Source organism: Brugia malayi (assembly GCF_000002995.4).
Source record: "Brugia malayi strain FR3 genome assembly, contig: Bm_v4_Chr3_scaffold_001, whole genome shotgun sequence".
NCBI lineage: Eukaryota > Metazoa > Nematoda > Chromadorea > Rhabditida > Onchocercidae > Brugia > Brugia malayi.
Window position 1 is genome coordinate 8,521,561 of NW_025062477.1, and position 17,104 is coordinate 8,538,664.

The window sequence follows — 17,104 nt, forward strand, 5'->3', positions numbered from 1 at the left end:
AACGTTCAGCTGTACAATTTTCATCCCAAAAAGAATAGAAATAAACTGAAATTATCATTGGATTATTAACATACGCTGCGAACATGAAATTTTCATTTTTATGCTTTCTACAATTTTTCTTGTAATATTTTGTGCAAATGTTTATTAATTACTAATTAGTGGGAAGCTGAGTGTAATAAACAACTAAATGAAACAGTACGTGGTCTTGAATGCAGTAAGTCTCTCTTCCACAAGTTTTGTCAGATGAAAAGACCAAAGATGACAAAAAGTACCTATAGTTTGCAGAACTGCTTTTCGTTTAATATTCATTGATATCTTTAACATCACCGATTATCTGTTATGTCAGCAAAGTGAAAACTCAATTTTATTTGCAAATAAACGACAAAATTATTTTGAAGCAGTCCTTTTTAGCCTGTTATTTGGTTAAAAAAAGTGGGAGAAATTAAAATGCTATTATTAGCAACAATTTATACTTTTTTTAGTAACCAGCAATTTACCTGACTATCTGTCACCGTTATATTGTTTTAAAAGAAATAACGGAGTGAAAAGTCTATCACTCTGCTTCACCTTCTTTTTTAAAGAGCTCATCTCATCGAGTAATAGCAACAACAGTTATATTTTGTAAAGAGCTAAGAGTTTAAGCTCTGCCCCTTGGAGAGTCAGGTGAGCTAGAGGCGAGGTAGGGTACCTTTATAACATTTTCCCAAGCCATCAGCAATATATCCATCCGCTCCGCTCTACCGTTCGCACTGATCAACGAACGGATCATTAGTTACTATTGTAGTGCTACCAATACTGCGGATCTTCTCTTGAATTTCAAACCATATGGCTAACACTACAGCGCCCACTTCATGTTGGTTCCACTTTTTTGTAATATGGAAGAGCTCTCGATTATTTGAGCGCGGTTACCGGGAAACATTCCATCTTTGTTTGGTAGATAAATCTTGAAAATCATTTATATTGATTTCTAATTTTTGATAAACTCTTTTTAATTTATTCCTTTTGAATAATTAATCAAATTTGAATATTACTTGACACGCTTTTCCAAAACTTCTTATTAGCTATTGATTTAAAATTTCACTTCTTTAAAAAAAAAATAAAGTAAATTTTCGTTTTAAATGTAGAACTAATCATCGCATTCAGTGATTTATTGCAGTAATCAATGAAGGTGACTTGAAGATTGCTCGTGTAGAAGCACCGGCCACGGAAGAAAATGAACGGCGTACACGTAACGGTAAATTTACTCTCGGACAATTGCGACAGACTGATGGTTTGGTACCGCTACAATCGGGAACAAATCAATTCGATTCACAAAAAGTTAGCTTGTCTATCATAACTGTTCCATCCTTTTTTCTCTTGATTTAAATTCAAATGATAAAGGAAGGAAAAAGTTTTGAAATTTGTTCTCTGTGAGTTCCTTATTTCTTACAGATTAAAGCAACTGACAAAAGCAGGAGAAATAGTTGAAAGATTAATATCATCGTTATGCGTTGACTCATATATCTGAAGTCGAACCACTGGCATTTTTCCTCTTTTCGTCATTTACATCTTGTGTTGAGTTTTGCATGTGAATTACCAGTATTTAGAATCCTTTTTGACACTGCAAATAAGAATTTTTTAGTAAATCTTTCTTAAAAAACTTCACTTATTATTATTATAATGCAAGCAATTCTTATAAAACTTTTCTGAAAGGTTTATTGAAGGATTTTGTGAACTTCTGTGTTCCCACACAACTTTTATTATTTCGTTGTTCAAAAAAGTGTAAAATGCTGAGAAATGTTTAGTATTCTAATGAAATCGGCATGTTTGAAAGACAATTAAATCTTTAAAAATTCCCTGAAATTCGAAAATCCATGAAATAAACAAAAGCTCTATCCTCATGATAAATATATGGTCATTATCCATAAATTTCGGAGAATTTCAGACTTTATTACTGCTTTCGTTGACCAATCCGACTCATTTCTCATGCATTGAATCGGACTGAATCAGTAATCAGTATAATAGGAGCATTCATTTTTTTTCTTGTCACTACAGCAACATTACATTCCTTCATTATTGTGAAATTATAATAGTTGGTAAGGTAGTGTTGATAAGAGGTAAATAAGCAACAGATTTTTATGTATGATAACTCGAACCAAGAAAAAAATTAAAATGTATATCGAAATATACAATACTAAAGCTTTTTTAATCAAAATATCATCTTCTAATTTTGTTTTTTTTTTTTTTTTTTTTTTTTGATATCCTGTGAACGTTTAAGCTTACTATCCAATCAAAGTTTTTAATAGTGAGTATGGAAAGAAATAAGCATTAATGCATCATTATTGATCTAATAAATTTGTTTTTACTGATTAAACAAATTTAGTTCCAATTGTCACATAGATGTCTCACGAAAATAAGAGCGATTAAAATATTATAAGCTGGTTGATGTTATAATGACTGCAGTTTATTGATTGCACCTGCAGTTTGCTCGGCTAACAGTTCGCAAAGAAATAGTAACCGTGATGACAAAGAATTCACTTCTATACATTGAACTTAAGTTACACTTATTGGAAATACCGCACAGAAAAAATGCGATTCAATCTTATCAGCATATTGTTTAATGTTTGTGAATTTGCAGGGTAAAACAGGTTTTGGTATGCCTCGTAATACTGCTCTTAACGTGCAATTTGCTGACGACGGCAAAAAATGGACAATTGAAAAACTGAGAGCTACCGATTCAATCATTCGATTACAATCTGGAACTAACAAATATGATTCACAGGTAAATCCATCCAGGTTGCAATTGTGGGAAAAAAGGTAGCATGTTGGCTATATATGACGATATATTTCCAGAGAGGAATGACTGGATTCGGAACACCTCGTGATGTTCGAGGTAAACATTTAAAACGAATATGGGAATTAGAGTTCCCAGAACAGACAGTGAAAGAAATCCTGCAAATAAATCATGTAAATACAGCACTACAAAATTCTTCCAAAAAACCGCCAGCTACACCACCGAAACCAATTCTTCATTAAATTTTAATTGCTGCAGTGTTATGTGAATAAAAAATAGGCTGCAAATATAGTTCTGTCCCGAACTCGTAAATATTTAAGTTTGAGAGTAAAAAGGTAAGTAAATAAACAGTGAATCTATTTAATTAACAAATTCCTAGTTGATTAAACATTATTTCAAAAACACTTCTGCTTTTTTTTCAACACTTAAAAAGTGAGAGCTTAAGAATTTAATGTATAATTTAGTTCAATCGAAAATATGAATTTCACCGGTATGCTATCATTTCCAGTGTAAATGAACCATTTCTTAATTGCACATATGATTATTGTCAAAATGATAAGTGACATTAAAATTTTAATAAACACAGCTAATTGAATTGTTTATTAAACATTGCTTTGTACCAAATTAACAGATAAAAGCATAAATGAAACAGTCTTTTCAAGTCGAAAAGAAAAGATGCTCATATAAGTCAAAGCTTTTTTCCGCTTCGAAGAGTTATTTCGTCAATTTTGTTATACAAAAATGGTATAAATGAACGCACTCTTCGAAAGAGCTAGATAATGAATAAGATCTGAATAAGGATAGAAGCCAGACCGAATCATCAGAAGTTTGCTAGTCTTGTCTTCCATAACCTTTGAAGATTTCCCCACAAAGGTGCGTTTTGTTATCATTGAATGACAAACTCTCATAGTTCGTTTCAGTAAGGGAAAAGAGAATGGCAAAAGAATACATTCGCTTAATCTATTCTGCGAATCGGATCAGTGAACTTCTGATAAAAAGATAAACAAACTCGATTTACTGACATCTTTATTTCGATCACAAATTAGGTTAAATAGTATTTAAATGTCATTATTTAGAAAATTTCTTACAATCTTCGCTTCAACAGAACCATTAGGAACAGAAGTGAACAGAAAGTTAAGATCAACTAGCTGGTGAATGTTCCACGATCATTCTGGAATTTGAAGACATTCCTAGAACCTCATCCAATAAATTAAATTGATTAAAATGCTTTAATGGTTTCAAAGACTGTACATATGATAAATTGTGTGATCTAGAAAACAAGTCTAGAAAAGTCTAAAAAAGGTGAAGTATGGAGTGCGGATGAAAGTTTTTTAAAGTTTTTTTGAAATCCTTTTGAAAACATTCGGGCAAAAAGACTTGTTAGGGGTATGGTGCGAATTGTTTGAAGACTAAAATAGAGCGGATTGCCGAAACATAAATGCAAGCTTTCCAAACGATTAATTGATGATAAAAAGAGAAAATGCTTCTTCATTTCCCTGTGAAGTATCACAAAATGCAGTAAAAAAAACTTTTTTCTACATTTATTTCTTTCTATAACTTTCCATAGCATTCATTCTATCCCACTTTAATAATACTTTATTTGATCTGTTTCATTTTCGAAAATAGTTCTGTGAATTGTTATAAAACAATGACCTAAATCCTAAATGGTTTTGCATATTTCCAACACACTGATATGTTTGCTTCCCTCCGTCCTATACTTCATTTGTTGACCTTTGATCCCTACTTAGGCTCAGTTACATCTTTTCTTCCACTATTTACTTTCTTACTCTTTATGCAGAAGCGGTAGTTGCTGAATAGATCTGAAAGGTTCACGAAACATACCTCCGAAAGTCTCAATTAGGTGACAGACCGAGAACACCCAGCAGAAAGCAACATGCAACGTGAAATAAAAGTGGAGGTAGAGATGAACGAACATCAAAAAGGTCATTCGATGGTCTCTAACTGTAAATAACATAACGAAATGACCAGGAACGGACACTGTCACACATGTCCGACACAGAGTAACTGTGAAGTGTAGATGCTCGGCCACCACGTAATCAGTACTAACACTTCCACGAAAGCAATATTACGTTGCAACTGTGTGGAGAAGTCTCGCTTGGGTCGATTGCATTCATCATCAGAGGTCATAAGATGAGAGAGAGCTAGGAGGACGAGTAGGGAGAGGGACGGAGGGGAGGGTTTCAAGAGGATTGACTGGGTGTTTCCGGTGATTGAATTAAGTTAAGCATTGTGTTTGTGGTTTATAATTTTTATCATTATTTTTTAGGAAGTCGACCAACGAGTGGTAGGACCATTCCAATGATGTCGCGACGCTGTCGCATACAGGTGGGATCCGTTGATGGATTTACATGAAAACCGTCTCCTTCATTTACATTTTCATTTTAAATAAGTGCTAGATCAGAACTATGGAAAGAAATTAATGACATGGAGCGACGAGAAGTATCCCATCAAAACCGAGACCTGCTTCTCCAATTAAAGCAATTGCTATTATAAACCATAGTACTGATACCGCAAGTGTATTAGTTCGATCAAGGATTCATTCATTTGAATAAAGTGTTTTTTTTTTCTTTTTTTTTTTTGCAGGCACGTCCAAATGTAACCGGTGGATCGAAGAAAAATATCCCAACAAAACTAACATCTGCTTCGCCAATTAAATCGAAATCAGATGATGTATTGCCACCATTCACCACAGAAGAAAAGAATATATTGGAAAAAAATATCTTAGGGAGAATTGCTGTTGATGTCCATGAACTGCAATTCATACCCGCTATATCCGAATCGATTTCAAAAGAAAATGGATTAGATAAAACTGGAACAAACACACCAACAGGTAAGAAATTGCATTATTTAGTATGTTCAACGAAATCAGTTAAACTAATTTTCGTGATAGATTCATCAACAAAATCAAATTAGTGTGGGATTATATAGAAAATTTGCTGGAATGTAAGAGAAGGTGATACTCTTTCCCTTGTCGACGTGTTTCGATAATTGATCTTTTCTTTACATGAAAAGACATGTTTCAGTAAAATAATAGACTGTTTACTATTAAAGTATTTGGTTGAAATCCTACGTTATGGGAATTCACTAGTTTTAGATCGAAAAATCAGGATTTTTATATTTCTAGATAAGAGTTCACTCGTTAGCGACTGTGCAACTGAATCACTGACACTTTTAAAATCAGCTCAGTTTATTCATAAGTTCCACAGCAATTTTCCTTCTAAATCACCTAGATCACATTCGCCATTAAAATCGCCAGTCAGTGCTGCAGGTCACATGTAAGTTTTTTACTTGGTTTGCCGGTGTTTTTCGAAAAATCCGCAGAATATTAACTGACATTGTTCAGCACCTTCGTTTTCTTGGTGATTAAAATAATAGACTGTTTACTCCTTAAACCCAGCATATATATATATATATATATATATATATGGATTTGGGAACGGATTCGATCCCTTAAGTCACATTAGATTTCATGATTAAAAAATCTTCAGCGCTTTATCTGGAACTGAACAACTGTTTGCGCAGCATTCAAGAACTGCATCTTCTGTTTCCCCTACGAAGAACGATTACCCACCGAAAGTGAGGTATATGAATTAGAATATTGTTTGTACGAATTTTAGATACTTTTTTCGCTGCTTTGAATACTTGATTGATTTCTTATGTATAAATATATACGAGTGTTGTGTTTCAGGAAGAAATTTACCGGCAGTGAACCCTTAGATCCAAAAACAATGACTATGCAAGATTTAATTTTCTGGAATCCGAAGAACGAGAAGGTAGCTTCAGTGTTTTCATTCATCTGCTAATGCCTTTCGTTTTCATTACTTATCATGTTGTTTTCATTTCTTTTTTTTTTTTTCTCTGCATGTTGCGACTAGTGACCTCTCAACTCTTCCATAGTTGTTGTTGTTTATTATAGAGGCTTCATGAAGATTCTCGAAAGAAAAGAAAAAACAGTGTAACAGATTTGGAAATTATGAAAAAAATTGATGTTGAAAACAAGCAAAAAAGGAGTGAAAAGCTAGCTTTTGCTGCTCCGCAGGTAATTAGTTTAGTTCTTTCTCAGATTTCTGTTTTATGAAATTAGGATATATTGTTGGAAGCACCTTCTATATTTTCAGTGGGTGGTTTTTCCAGGTCAAAATAGCAGCCGATGGTTCCCTGATTCTTGATGAATCGAGTTTGACGATTACGAATGAAAATGATTCCAGTGTTTGGGAAACTGTAGAAGAAGTGTGTTACACGATGTTTATTCTTAAAGAAAATAGTTTCACAATCTATAAGAATCAGCAAATTTTTGAAAAGAAAGATAGAGAGCAATTCTTTTAGACATATGAATAAATTTTAGAGTTGCTCTGGAATCCTACGTAAAAAGAAATTAGGAGATTCCAATGCTGGCATATTATTGATCTTCATGTTTATCTTATTAAATAACTTTTGAAGCAGATCTCTTTCTTAGAAATAGAATTTTCACCTTTATTATTTTTTATAGGATCGTTCAAACAAAAAACTTAATTCAATGAGTTTTCGAAAAAGGCCGTTCTGCCGGGGCAATCCATGGAGTGAATTAGAAACAGATCTTTTTTATGACATTTTAAGGTAACTCTTTCATTTGATTCTAAAGTAATCTCATCCTATAATCAAATAATTGCATTAATTATATTAACCTCTCATTTTTAGCGAAGCGTCTTTTTATACAGCTTTATCCTTAATGCTGTTATTTTAGAGCTACAGGTCCAGATTTTGGATTGATGCATGAGTTCTTTCCATCTCGAACGCGAGTAGAATTAAAAGCCAAATATAACCGTGAAGAAAGATTCAATTGGACTCGATTAAATCAGGTATTTATTCTGGCTACGACCCGGATTTATGCGAGGTTGAGTTTCTTTTTCCAAATGAATAGGCAGTTATTTAAAAAAAGTTTCAGGCTATGGCTGTTCCAACTTTGTTGTCCGACGCTTTATATTCGCATGCAAATGAAATCATCGATAGGATTAAAGAAAAAGAGATCAAGAAGAAGGATTTAAAACTGCTGAAAAAGAATAGCGCGTTTAGTGATACAAGCGAAGTAGTCGCAGTAAACCTTAATTATTCTTAGTCCGTGTATATTTAAAGAGTTTCAAATTTCTTTGGATTTGCAGTTGGCTGAGTTTAGTTTTTCATACTCATTGGATCAGTTATGTTTTACGAATATGTTTATTTTTGTGTAAGATTTGAAAATCTTTTCAAGGTTGATTGGAATGAAGAAGAAGCTGATTTGGAAGCGGAAGCTGAGGAAGCTATTTTGAGGCTGTTAGAAGATGAGTGAGTTATTCTGTCCTATTTGAGATTTTGATGAATGGAATAGTTCATACTAGTGGAAATTTTGCAGGGAACAACTCAGTGGTTCGTCTGAGAAAAAGTCACGCAAGCAGAAGATAGTTGCTCAAAAGAAAATGAAGGATGCTTTGCTAGATGAAGTTGCGGAAGAGGCTGTCTTAGTGTTGAGAGGAAAGAAATATGAAAGAAGAAAAGATGAACTAAAGAAAATATGTGAAACAGCATTATGTATGTTTTCAGTTCTGAACTATATCGAATTTACTTGAAAATTTTTTATTGCTATGAGCGTTACAAATAATTGTGACAAAAATCCTTTTTATAACATATTTAGAAAAATTTTCAGGTAAACTTGGCGAAGATTTCCCGAAGTTTGGAATTTTAATTGATGAAAATGCCGATGGTGTAACGATAGAAACAGGTGCAAGCTCAGAAGGCCCACCAATTGTTAGGATACCTCTGGGAACTATTCCTAGAGTGTTACCTGTTGATGAGAAGCATCCACAACGAGTGTTTTTTGATTGCTGTGGTAAACAAAACATGGCGGCACGACAGTACGTCATACAGCATCAAATGGGTCCTGGAGAACCGACGACTGGTTATCTTCATCTTTTTGGAAGTACGCCTTAACACCAAAAATTTTGTATGATCTTTTTTCTGTGATATTTGTCGAATTATCCTATAAAGATCTTTTTATTTCGGTAATGATGAATTGCATCAGAACTGTCGAATATATGATTTCATTCTTCTAATTTCTACATAAATATCTGTTTTCTTTTTTAACTGTAATGCTTGCTTCGTTGAAGTTTTTTTTTTTAAAAAAACTTTTTTTGACTACGTATAATGTGAATGTGACACTTTGGGATCTTTAGAAATGAAAGGCGTATGTTACAGCTTTTTCACATTTCACATATATGTGTACATTTCAATGTTTTTAATGCTTGAGCTTTAAGCATTTGTGAATTACAAATAATTTTTTGTTCCTGCAAGTCGATATTGCAAATATATTATCTTTGCACTTAGTGTCAGTTATACTGTATAAGATTAGGTTTGCAAATATCAATATTGAAATGTTGTCAGCTTATAATATTTAATTTATACGTCTTCGTCTATCCGTCACCTGAATTTTGGACTTTGGATTGCCGCTTTAAAATTTTCTGTTCCTTTCTTGGAGTAGAATTATTTCAGTAATGCTATTAATGAAGTAAAAAGAAAGCACGTCTTATATTCTTTTTGAATCCGAAGTAAATTTTTTTTTTTATCTTGGCGAGATTCGTTACTTATAGCTCGTTGGAGGAACTCATTTGCTGATAAATTTTAATGAAAATCAAAAATGTGATTCGATGAATACTTTTTTGTTAGCCAGGAAGTATTTTCATTGGCAGTCTATTTTGTCGTAGCCCATGGATTTCTCTTCGGTCATTTATTGTAATTAATTTGTAATTAAAAGTGATGTTTTTTAAAATACAAATCCGTGTGATGTTTCATATTCTGATCTATCAAAAGTTCGGAATTGCCCTTAATACTGCATTTAGGCGCGATCTCTTGTAAATGCGAATGCACCTGTTGGGGGTGGGGTATTGCCTCATGTGACAGGTATTCTCCCTTGGACTTTGAAATCTCGAGCACTCCGCAAGGACCACTCTAAACTTCATCCCACATCACTGCCCCGTGCGGGGCGTTCAAAAATTGCCTACAGCATCCATTTTTCAGGAGCTGCGGCGGGCAATTGGGTGAAAGTTTTCAACCAGCAATAAACGCACCTCGGCTAAGCCTCATTGGTCACGTTATCGCCACTGCGCAAAGCTGACATCACCATCCAGTGATGGTGGTCATATTGGATAGTAGTCAATGGCAAGTGGAATGGTGGGAAGGAAAGGCGAGCAGAGAAAGAAGGGGAAATAGCATGGCTTATTGATAGACATTAGAGAGTGGGAGATGAATTTTCCAAAATTTATAACGTAAGATGCATTGCATTATTGTGGTTTATTTCTTGGTGACAGTTAGAACTAGATGAGTGGGAAAGGGATGCTCATTATTGAGCACTAAGTATAACAGTTTCGAGTAAGTTAATGGCATGGATGACATGATGTGACGATGACTCATACGGCATTTAATAAGGTGCAAGGATGAGTCGTAAAGAAAATAGAGTGGTTACGGGAGGTTTTGATTGTGCACCGAACGCTTTCATGGGAAATCTTCTTGGATGCATGCCAGGTTGCCATGTCAACTATAGCACAGTTTTGATTTATCCGTTTATCACTGTTGTTCATCTCTCCACTCATTTCCGGAACTAACTCCCATAATTTGTTTTTAATTGATTCCCGAGTTAAATTACCACTATGAATTTGTTAGATTTTATGTTAATTTCCAGCACTGTTTGCAGATCATTTTGGTTACTATAAAAGGACCGCAGTTGGTTCAACATGGCAACAGTAGTAGAAATGACTATCGAAAAAATTGATGAAGTGAAGTCTCGGCTAGGAAGGTATGTTATTACGTTCGATACTTCATTAATTTGTTGTTTTACTAATGAAAGCGATCTGTTTGGTATTATCTTCACCAAAAAAAAAGTAGAAATAATAAAATTTGCGAGAATAGAATAAGATGAAGTATGTCATAGATGATGTACGTATGCTGTGTGTAATAAGATTTAATCGTGAAGTAGGATAGTGTGCAACATAAGTTTGCAGTGGGTAAGATGTGTCCATATATATGAGACAGATGTATGCGGAACTTAGAAAGACTATTAAGATGTGAAGTTTAAATCTACGCCAAAATCTTACTTAGGAAATAAAAAAGATTAGTTTTAATTTCCGGAGGAAATTTTTGACAATTTCAGAATATTATTAAAGAAGGATAATCTTTTTGTATCACTTCATTCATTGCTATAGATCCTTGGGAACACCGATGCGGTTGCGGGATTTGATACGACAGGTACGAGCAGCTCGTACGATGGCTGAGGAGCGGGCCGTCGTTGATCGAGAAAGTGCAAACATTCGAGAGACATTTCGCGATGATGATAGTCCATGGAAATGCAGAAATATTGCAAAACTGTTGTATATACATATGCTGGGTTATCCAGCTCATTTTGGACAGGTAAGTACTACACTTCGCTATCCCCACCTTTAATTTTGTTTTAGTGAGATTGTTGCTATGCATCCTTTATTCAGATAGTGAAGAAATGAATTTTATGTTTTGAACCTAACATCAAAATCTACGGCATTTTTTCTTCTCTGTGCTACTTAGTACTTCCACTGTCATTTAAGTAACATATATGCTTTCAATGTTTGTCTATCCATTCTGAATATATATAGCGAAATAGAACTAAACAAGGGGACCCAAATTTCATCGTTTTTATCTCACTAAATTCTGTAACTTCATAATTACTCCACAGATGGAATGTATGAAATTAGTTGCGCAACCAAGATACACCGATAAGCGCATTGGCTATCTAGGTGCTATGTTATTGTTGGACGAACGTTCGGAAGTTCATCTCCTGGTTACTAATTCTTTGAAAAAGTAATTCTAAAGTTATATTAAATGTGTAACATTACTTTCCCTAGCTACTTTCATTTTTTTTGCATTGTGCATTCTGTTTCTCATACATTCCCAATTATTAGTAATGAAAATTTCTGGTTCCATTTTATGTCTCTGTTTTAGTGATCTGAATGCTTCAACACAATTCGTAACAGGTCTTGCTCTTTGCACATTAGGCTCAATTTGTTCGTCGGAGATGTGTCGTGATTTGGCCAGTGAAGTTGAAAGACTAATTAAATCCAGTAATACGTATATTAAAAAAAAGGTAAGCTCGTGTTATGATTCAGAATTAGAAAATGTCCAGTTCAGAATTAGAAAATGTCCAGTAATTGTGGGAACTTAGGAAAGTAAAGAATTCGAGATAAGTTTTACTTTAATCTGTTGCCTACAATCTTTATGGGATACTCTAAATTGAAGGCTGGACTGACTACATTTGGGAATTCTATAGTGAACTATTTAACGAAAAATATCTTGAATTGGTATAAATTGAAGTATAACATATTCGGTGCGAACTTAGTATTGAACATAAAATTATGCTTTGATTGTCCAAGACATTTTTATTAAATATCATGTTGAGTTAAAATATTTTGCAAAGATCTATTTAGGCAGCTTTGTGTGCTTTCCGAATCGTAAAAAAAGTGCCGGAACTTATGGAAATGTTCATCTCATGTACAAAATCATTAATCAGTGAAAAGAATCATGGTGAGATCCTTACGGCGCAGTTGCTTAGTTTCATGACATAAAATAAAAATTTTGAAAAAACTTAGCCAATGAATTTCTGTTTTTCAGCTGTTTTATGATTATTAATTCCTATTTGTCGAAAAACTCTGTGGTTCCACGCTTTTATTTGATTAGTAGTTTGAAAAAAATGACAGCTTGAAGAAAACTTAAAACGAATAATATTGAATAAATGTTATAACTAATATCCTTATCTTTATAAATTTCTAGGAGTGTTAATTGGTGGTATAACGCTTGTTAGTGAAATGTGTGAGAAAAGCCCTGATGTACTTAATCATTTTAGGAAGGTTAGTTAGTTATTACGTTAGCTTTTCATATAAAATTTCACAGAGTTATGTTGCATTTTATTCTGAGTTTGAATATTTTCTTCGCAGTAATATATGGAATTTATATTCTTGTTATCCTCTTTTCGATCTTATTTTAGATGGTGCCGAATCTAGTTCGTATCTTGAAAAATCTTTTAATGAGTGGTTATTCACCCGAACATGATGTCACGGGTATCAGTGATCCTTTCTTGCAGGTCATTTTGTTCACTTACTCTAACTGATGTTTATTTCTACACGTTTAATTTTCGGAGATTCTTTTGTACTAATTTTCTAGCCAGTTATGCTTTTGTAGAATGCCTATATGCAGTAATGTTTTCTTAAATTCAGATTAAGATCTTGAAATTACTGCGTATTTTGGGACGTTATGACGCGAAAGCTAGCGAAGAAATGAACGATATTTTAGCACAGGTTTGTATGAACTTAAAATGGGCCAGCATAATCAATATCTTTGAAGATCGCCACAGTGATGTAAATTTTTTACCGTTTATATTTCTTTTTCTCATTGTTCAAATTAATTGTAGAAGTTAAGGTTGCTACAAATACGGAGACGTCAAAAAATGTTGGTAATGCTATTTTGTATGAAACAGTATTAACAATCATGGAAATACGGAGTGAAAGTGGTCTTCGTGTTCTTGCAGTTAATATCCTTGGAAGATTTTTATTAAATCCAGATAAGGTGATTTTTTATATTATTAACTGATTATAAATATAAAGGTGAAGTGGAAATTTTTGGACCATAATCCATGAGATTGGGAGGTGCTTTACAAATTTTTTTTTTTAGAATATTCGGTATGTTGCACTAAACACCTTGTTAAAAACAGTGTTTGTCGATTATAATGCAGTTCAAAGGCATCGTACAACAGTTGTTGATTGTCTGAAAGATCCAGATGTATCGATCAGAAGGTTTATGAGTTCTACTTTTTATTTTTGTAGCTACTGTAATCAGTTTTGTAAATTTTTTTTATAGACGTGCGATGGAACTTTGTTTTGCATTGATCAACCAAGCAAATATAACAAACATGACAAAAGAAATATTAATATTTTTGGAAACTGCTGATCCAGAATTTAAAGCAGAGTGTGCTTCAAAAATGTATATTGCTGCTGAAAAATATTCACCTAATTATGGCTGGCATCTTGATACGATGATCAAAGTGTTGAAATTAGTAAGCATATTTTATTTTACAGTAACTATGAATTAAGTGTCCTTTTATGCATATTATGGAAAATGAATCTTAAAATTCGAGTCGAAAAGTAATTGAAGACTACATAAAACTTCTTAGAACTGTTCAAAGTTGAATTTTTTTTTTAGGCAGGTAATTATGTGCCCGACGAAGTGGTTTCATGCATGATCCAGCTGATTTCTTCACACGCGGAACTGCAGCATTATGCAGCCGTACAACTTTATCGAGCCGTACAGAGTGATATTGTTAATGCCCAGCCACTATTACAAGTAAGTAATACGGTTGTCTGAAAGTTTAAATGAAAATATAAATATATAATTCTTGGAAAAAAAATTAAATATAAGTATGTAATATGGAATTTTTTCATAGTATAGAAATGACTGATACAGTGGAATCTTGCCCATGATTCTGTTAAGTTTTTAATTATGAATTTTACTGAACTCTGCTTTTAGCAGAAACGTGAATTCAGTTCCACTTGGAACTGATTCGAAAGATGACTATTAAAAAGATTACGTAACTATATAAAAGGAAGTAAATACTCTCCTTTTTTACTTTAAGGTAGCGTTTTGGACAATTGGTGAATTTGGTGATATCATACTGCGATTAAACGATGATGATGTAGTCAAGGTCTACTGTGTCTTTTTTAAAATATGAATACAGTTGTTGGATTTAAGATTACAAAATTTTAAATTTGAAAATCGGAAAGTATGTTTTTCGAACATTTTTAAAGTACTTTTAGTTGGCTTATTCTTTTAGTCGAAGCTATTCTCTTAACTGATTTTTGTTCATAGGTGGAAGAATCGAGTATTATTGATGTCTTTGAACGTATACTACCAAGTAATTTGACAAATACTATAACCAAGTCCTACGCGTTAACTGCCTTAGCAAAATTGGATACAAGATTTAATGAAACAAATAAGTATGTCGTTTTAAAAAATTTGCTCATCTCTTTTGTGCTTCTCTAAAAGAGTAACACATTTCCGATTCTTTGACTTTCCAAGAATTTGGAAGAATCTATAAGCATTGTTTGTGCTTAACTCTTTTTATTTTTTCAAGTATTTATTTTCTGAAGTAACACTTGAATTTTCGATTGCAGTCGGATTCGTCAGATGATCGAGTCGAACAAGGGGCATCTCCATCTCGAACTTCAGCAGCGATCAGTTGAATTTTCTCGATTGTTGAATTATGGGGAATTGAAGTAAATTTTTCCTCATTTTTTCTTTTATATGTAAATATTACTTGAACCAATGTATTTATTAAACAATTTGAGGCAAACCTGGTATATTCATGCAAAGCTATTTCATATATTTAGAATATCGTAAAAACATTTCGGTGCCCTAAACATTTCTAATTTTGCTGTTTATTAAGCATCAGTTGAATCCGAAAATGCAAGATGGGGAATTTCGAGCATAACATAATCAATAAGATATTGTCTCTGTTTAACTCCTTATGTAGATTTGGTCTTTTGGAAAGGATGCCTATTATTACACACAACATACTGAATGCAGCTGCTCAACCAATTGAAAAGGATGCTTCTATAAATGAAGGTTTTACAACTGAAAGCAAGTCAGAAATCAACAATTTATTGGGAGATCTTGAAGCACCACCATTACTAGATTCTTCAGAACAAGAGGTATTTTATAAATTTTTTTTTCTTTTCGCATTGTCGATGGATTTTTTTGAATTTTTGATGTCCATGTAATCAATTTTAGAAAGCGGAGGCTTCGAATTTGTTTGATTTAATGAATCTGGATTCAAACGTTAATGGTCTAATACCTGCAGAATTTATGAATGGCACTAAAGTGATTGATTTGATGGATGGTATTTTTGTTTCTATAATTGAAGCGGGTGTTTAACATGGATTAAATTATTCCTATTAATGCTATAATCTGAATTAAAAAGTTCAATCACAGCTTTTCTACATTATTCTTAGCTTCCTCCTCCTTCTTTTGTCTATTCATTGTTGCTTTGAAGTATCCACTGACTTTTAAATCTCTATGAAAGATACAGAATTCCTTTAACTTAAATTCTCTTCTACCTTTTTGTTTATAGGTTTAATAAATAATCCTTCAACAAATAAAATATCTTCAAAACCAACAACGTCGATATTGAACGATTTGGACTCTTTTGATTTATTTATGATGTATGTTTCCTTTCCTGCGATGTTTTGAAATGTTTTATTTGTATCAACATATTACGAATTTTTAAGACTTCCTAAATCCATGATACAGGGATACAACTGGAAAAGCTTCACAGCCTTCAACGATGGCAATTAATACGAATGGTATCGAAGGAGTTCTTTATGTCGACAGTGCTTTCAATGAGAATAGTGTGGCAGCATTGAGACTTCTTATAACTAACAATAACCCCTTACCTGTTGAAGCTTTCAACTTTCAAGCAGCTGTTACTAAGGTTTTTCCAACATTTTTATTTTTTTATGTATGATGAGCTGTTATTAATGTAGCGGAAATTAATTATAATTAATTAAATCTAAAATTTCAGTAATAATTCTCATCTCTTTTCTTCCTCCAGATTTTATGGCTTATTTCATAAATTTTATTTAATCTTTCACTTATTTATTTCATTTCTATGTTCGGGTAACTGTTCGCCTAAGAGTCGTGCGTTTTCATGAGCATATTAATAAAACTAATGAAGGGCATTTTTATTAATTAAGGATTTGTTTTTCTTCTATTGCTTTCTTCTCCAGACATTATATACTATTGCATACGTGACTTTTAGGCATTTCAAATAGAGTTATTGCCTCCATCTAGTTCAAACTTACCGGCCAATCGACAGGGCACGATCATACAGATGATGAACATTAGAAGGATATCATCTACTCATCCAGTAAATACTTTTGTTACAAAGGATCATTTGATTAAACTCAAATTATAGGAATTCATTTGTGGCTCATCTTTTCCAGACTTAAATCTTTTTATATTTTTTATCACTGCGAACAACGTTTTTAGTATTTGTGCTCCTAACTGTATTTTGTCTTTTTTTTTTCAGCTGAAAATGAGAATAAAGGCATTTTATAATATCGATGGGCGACAGCAGTTGATAGAGTGTCTGGTACCAAAAATTGAAGGATTAAGCTGATATGAAATTATGCCGTTATCTTTGTGTTATATGGTATTTTTTTAGCTACGAATACTACATTTAGGTATATTGGCAATTTGATTAAATTTTATTTCAATAATGTCTATAGTTCA

General features: G+C 33.0%; 3 protein-coding genes and 1 non-coding gene across 6 annotated transcripts; 3 read left to right on the forward strand and 1 right to left on the reverse strand.

The window, feature by feature from the left end:
• Positions 1-825: 825 nt before the first annotated feature.
• On the forward strand, positions 826-3,015 carry Bm4786 (Uncharacterized protein; the record flags this gene model as incomplete). 2 transcript variants are annotated; one of them, XM_001901245.2, is made up of 4 exons in its annotated part: positions 826-853; positions 1,157-1,317; positions 2,618-2,761; positions 2,833-3,015. In XM_001901245.2, 4 exons carry the CDS (start codon positions 826-828, stop codon positions 3,013-3,015), a joined length of 516 nt encoding a protein of 171 aa, XP_001901280.2. The 2 variants fall into 2 exon arrangements, with proteins under 2 accessions (XP_001901280.2, XP_042936399.1); XM_043080465.1 differs by lacking the exons at positions 826-853; positions 1,157-1,317 and having other exon boundaries at positions 2,636-2,761.
• Positions 3,016-5,092: 2,077 nt separating this feature from the next.
• Positions 5,093-8,737, forward strand: Bm14750 (Uncharacterized protein; the record flags this gene model as incomplete). Of its 2 annotated transcripts, none has more annotated exons than XM_001901246.2 (13): positions 5,093-5,119; positions 5,378-5,624; positions 5,919-6,069; positions 6,283-6,375; positions 6,483-6,567; positions 6,711-6,833; positions 6,929-7,024; positions 7,284-7,390; positions 7,518-7,632; positions 7,719-7,868; positions 8,022-8,095; positions 8,163-8,338; positions 8,454-8,737. In XM_001901246.2, the coding sequence occupies 13 exons, from the start codon at positions 5,093-5,095 to the stop codon at positions 8,735-8,737; spliced, it is 1,728 nt and encodes a 575-aa protein (XP_001901281.2). The 2 variants fall into 2 exon arrangements, with proteins under 2 accessions (XP_001901281.2, XP_042936400.1); XM_043080466.1 differs by having other exon boundaries at positions 7,719-7,859.
• Positions 8,738-9,774: 1,037 nt separating this feature from the next.
• On the reverse strand, positions 9,775-9,915 carry Bm1726. Its single transcript, XR_006228219.1, has one exon. It is a non-coding gene; the product is annotated as a small nuclear RNA Bm1726 (small nuclear RNA).
• A 618-nt stretch (positions 9,916-10,533) lies between these two features.
• Positions 10,534-16,991, forward strand: Bma-apg-1 (Uncharacterized protein; the record flags this gene model as incomplete). Its single annotated transcript, XM_043080467.1, has 21 exons — positions 10,534-10,595; positions 11,002-11,206; positions 11,505-11,629; positions 11,771-11,912; positions 12,253-12,349; positions 12,596-12,672; positions 12,810-12,905; positions 13,039-13,119; positions 13,241-13,387; positions 13,493-13,614; positions 13,679-13,874; positions 14,021-14,161; positions 14,451-14,519; positions 14,684-14,811; positions 14,989-15,090; positions 15,348-15,525; positions 15,605-15,713; positions 15,945-16,035; positions 16,124-16,304; positions 16,632-16,739; positions 16,902-16,991. The coding sequence occupies 21 exons, from the start codon at positions 10,534-10,536 to the stop codon at positions 16,989-16,991; spliced, it is 2,547 nt and encodes an 848-aa protein (XP_042936401.1).
• Positions 16,992-17,104: the final 113 nt, after the last annotated feature.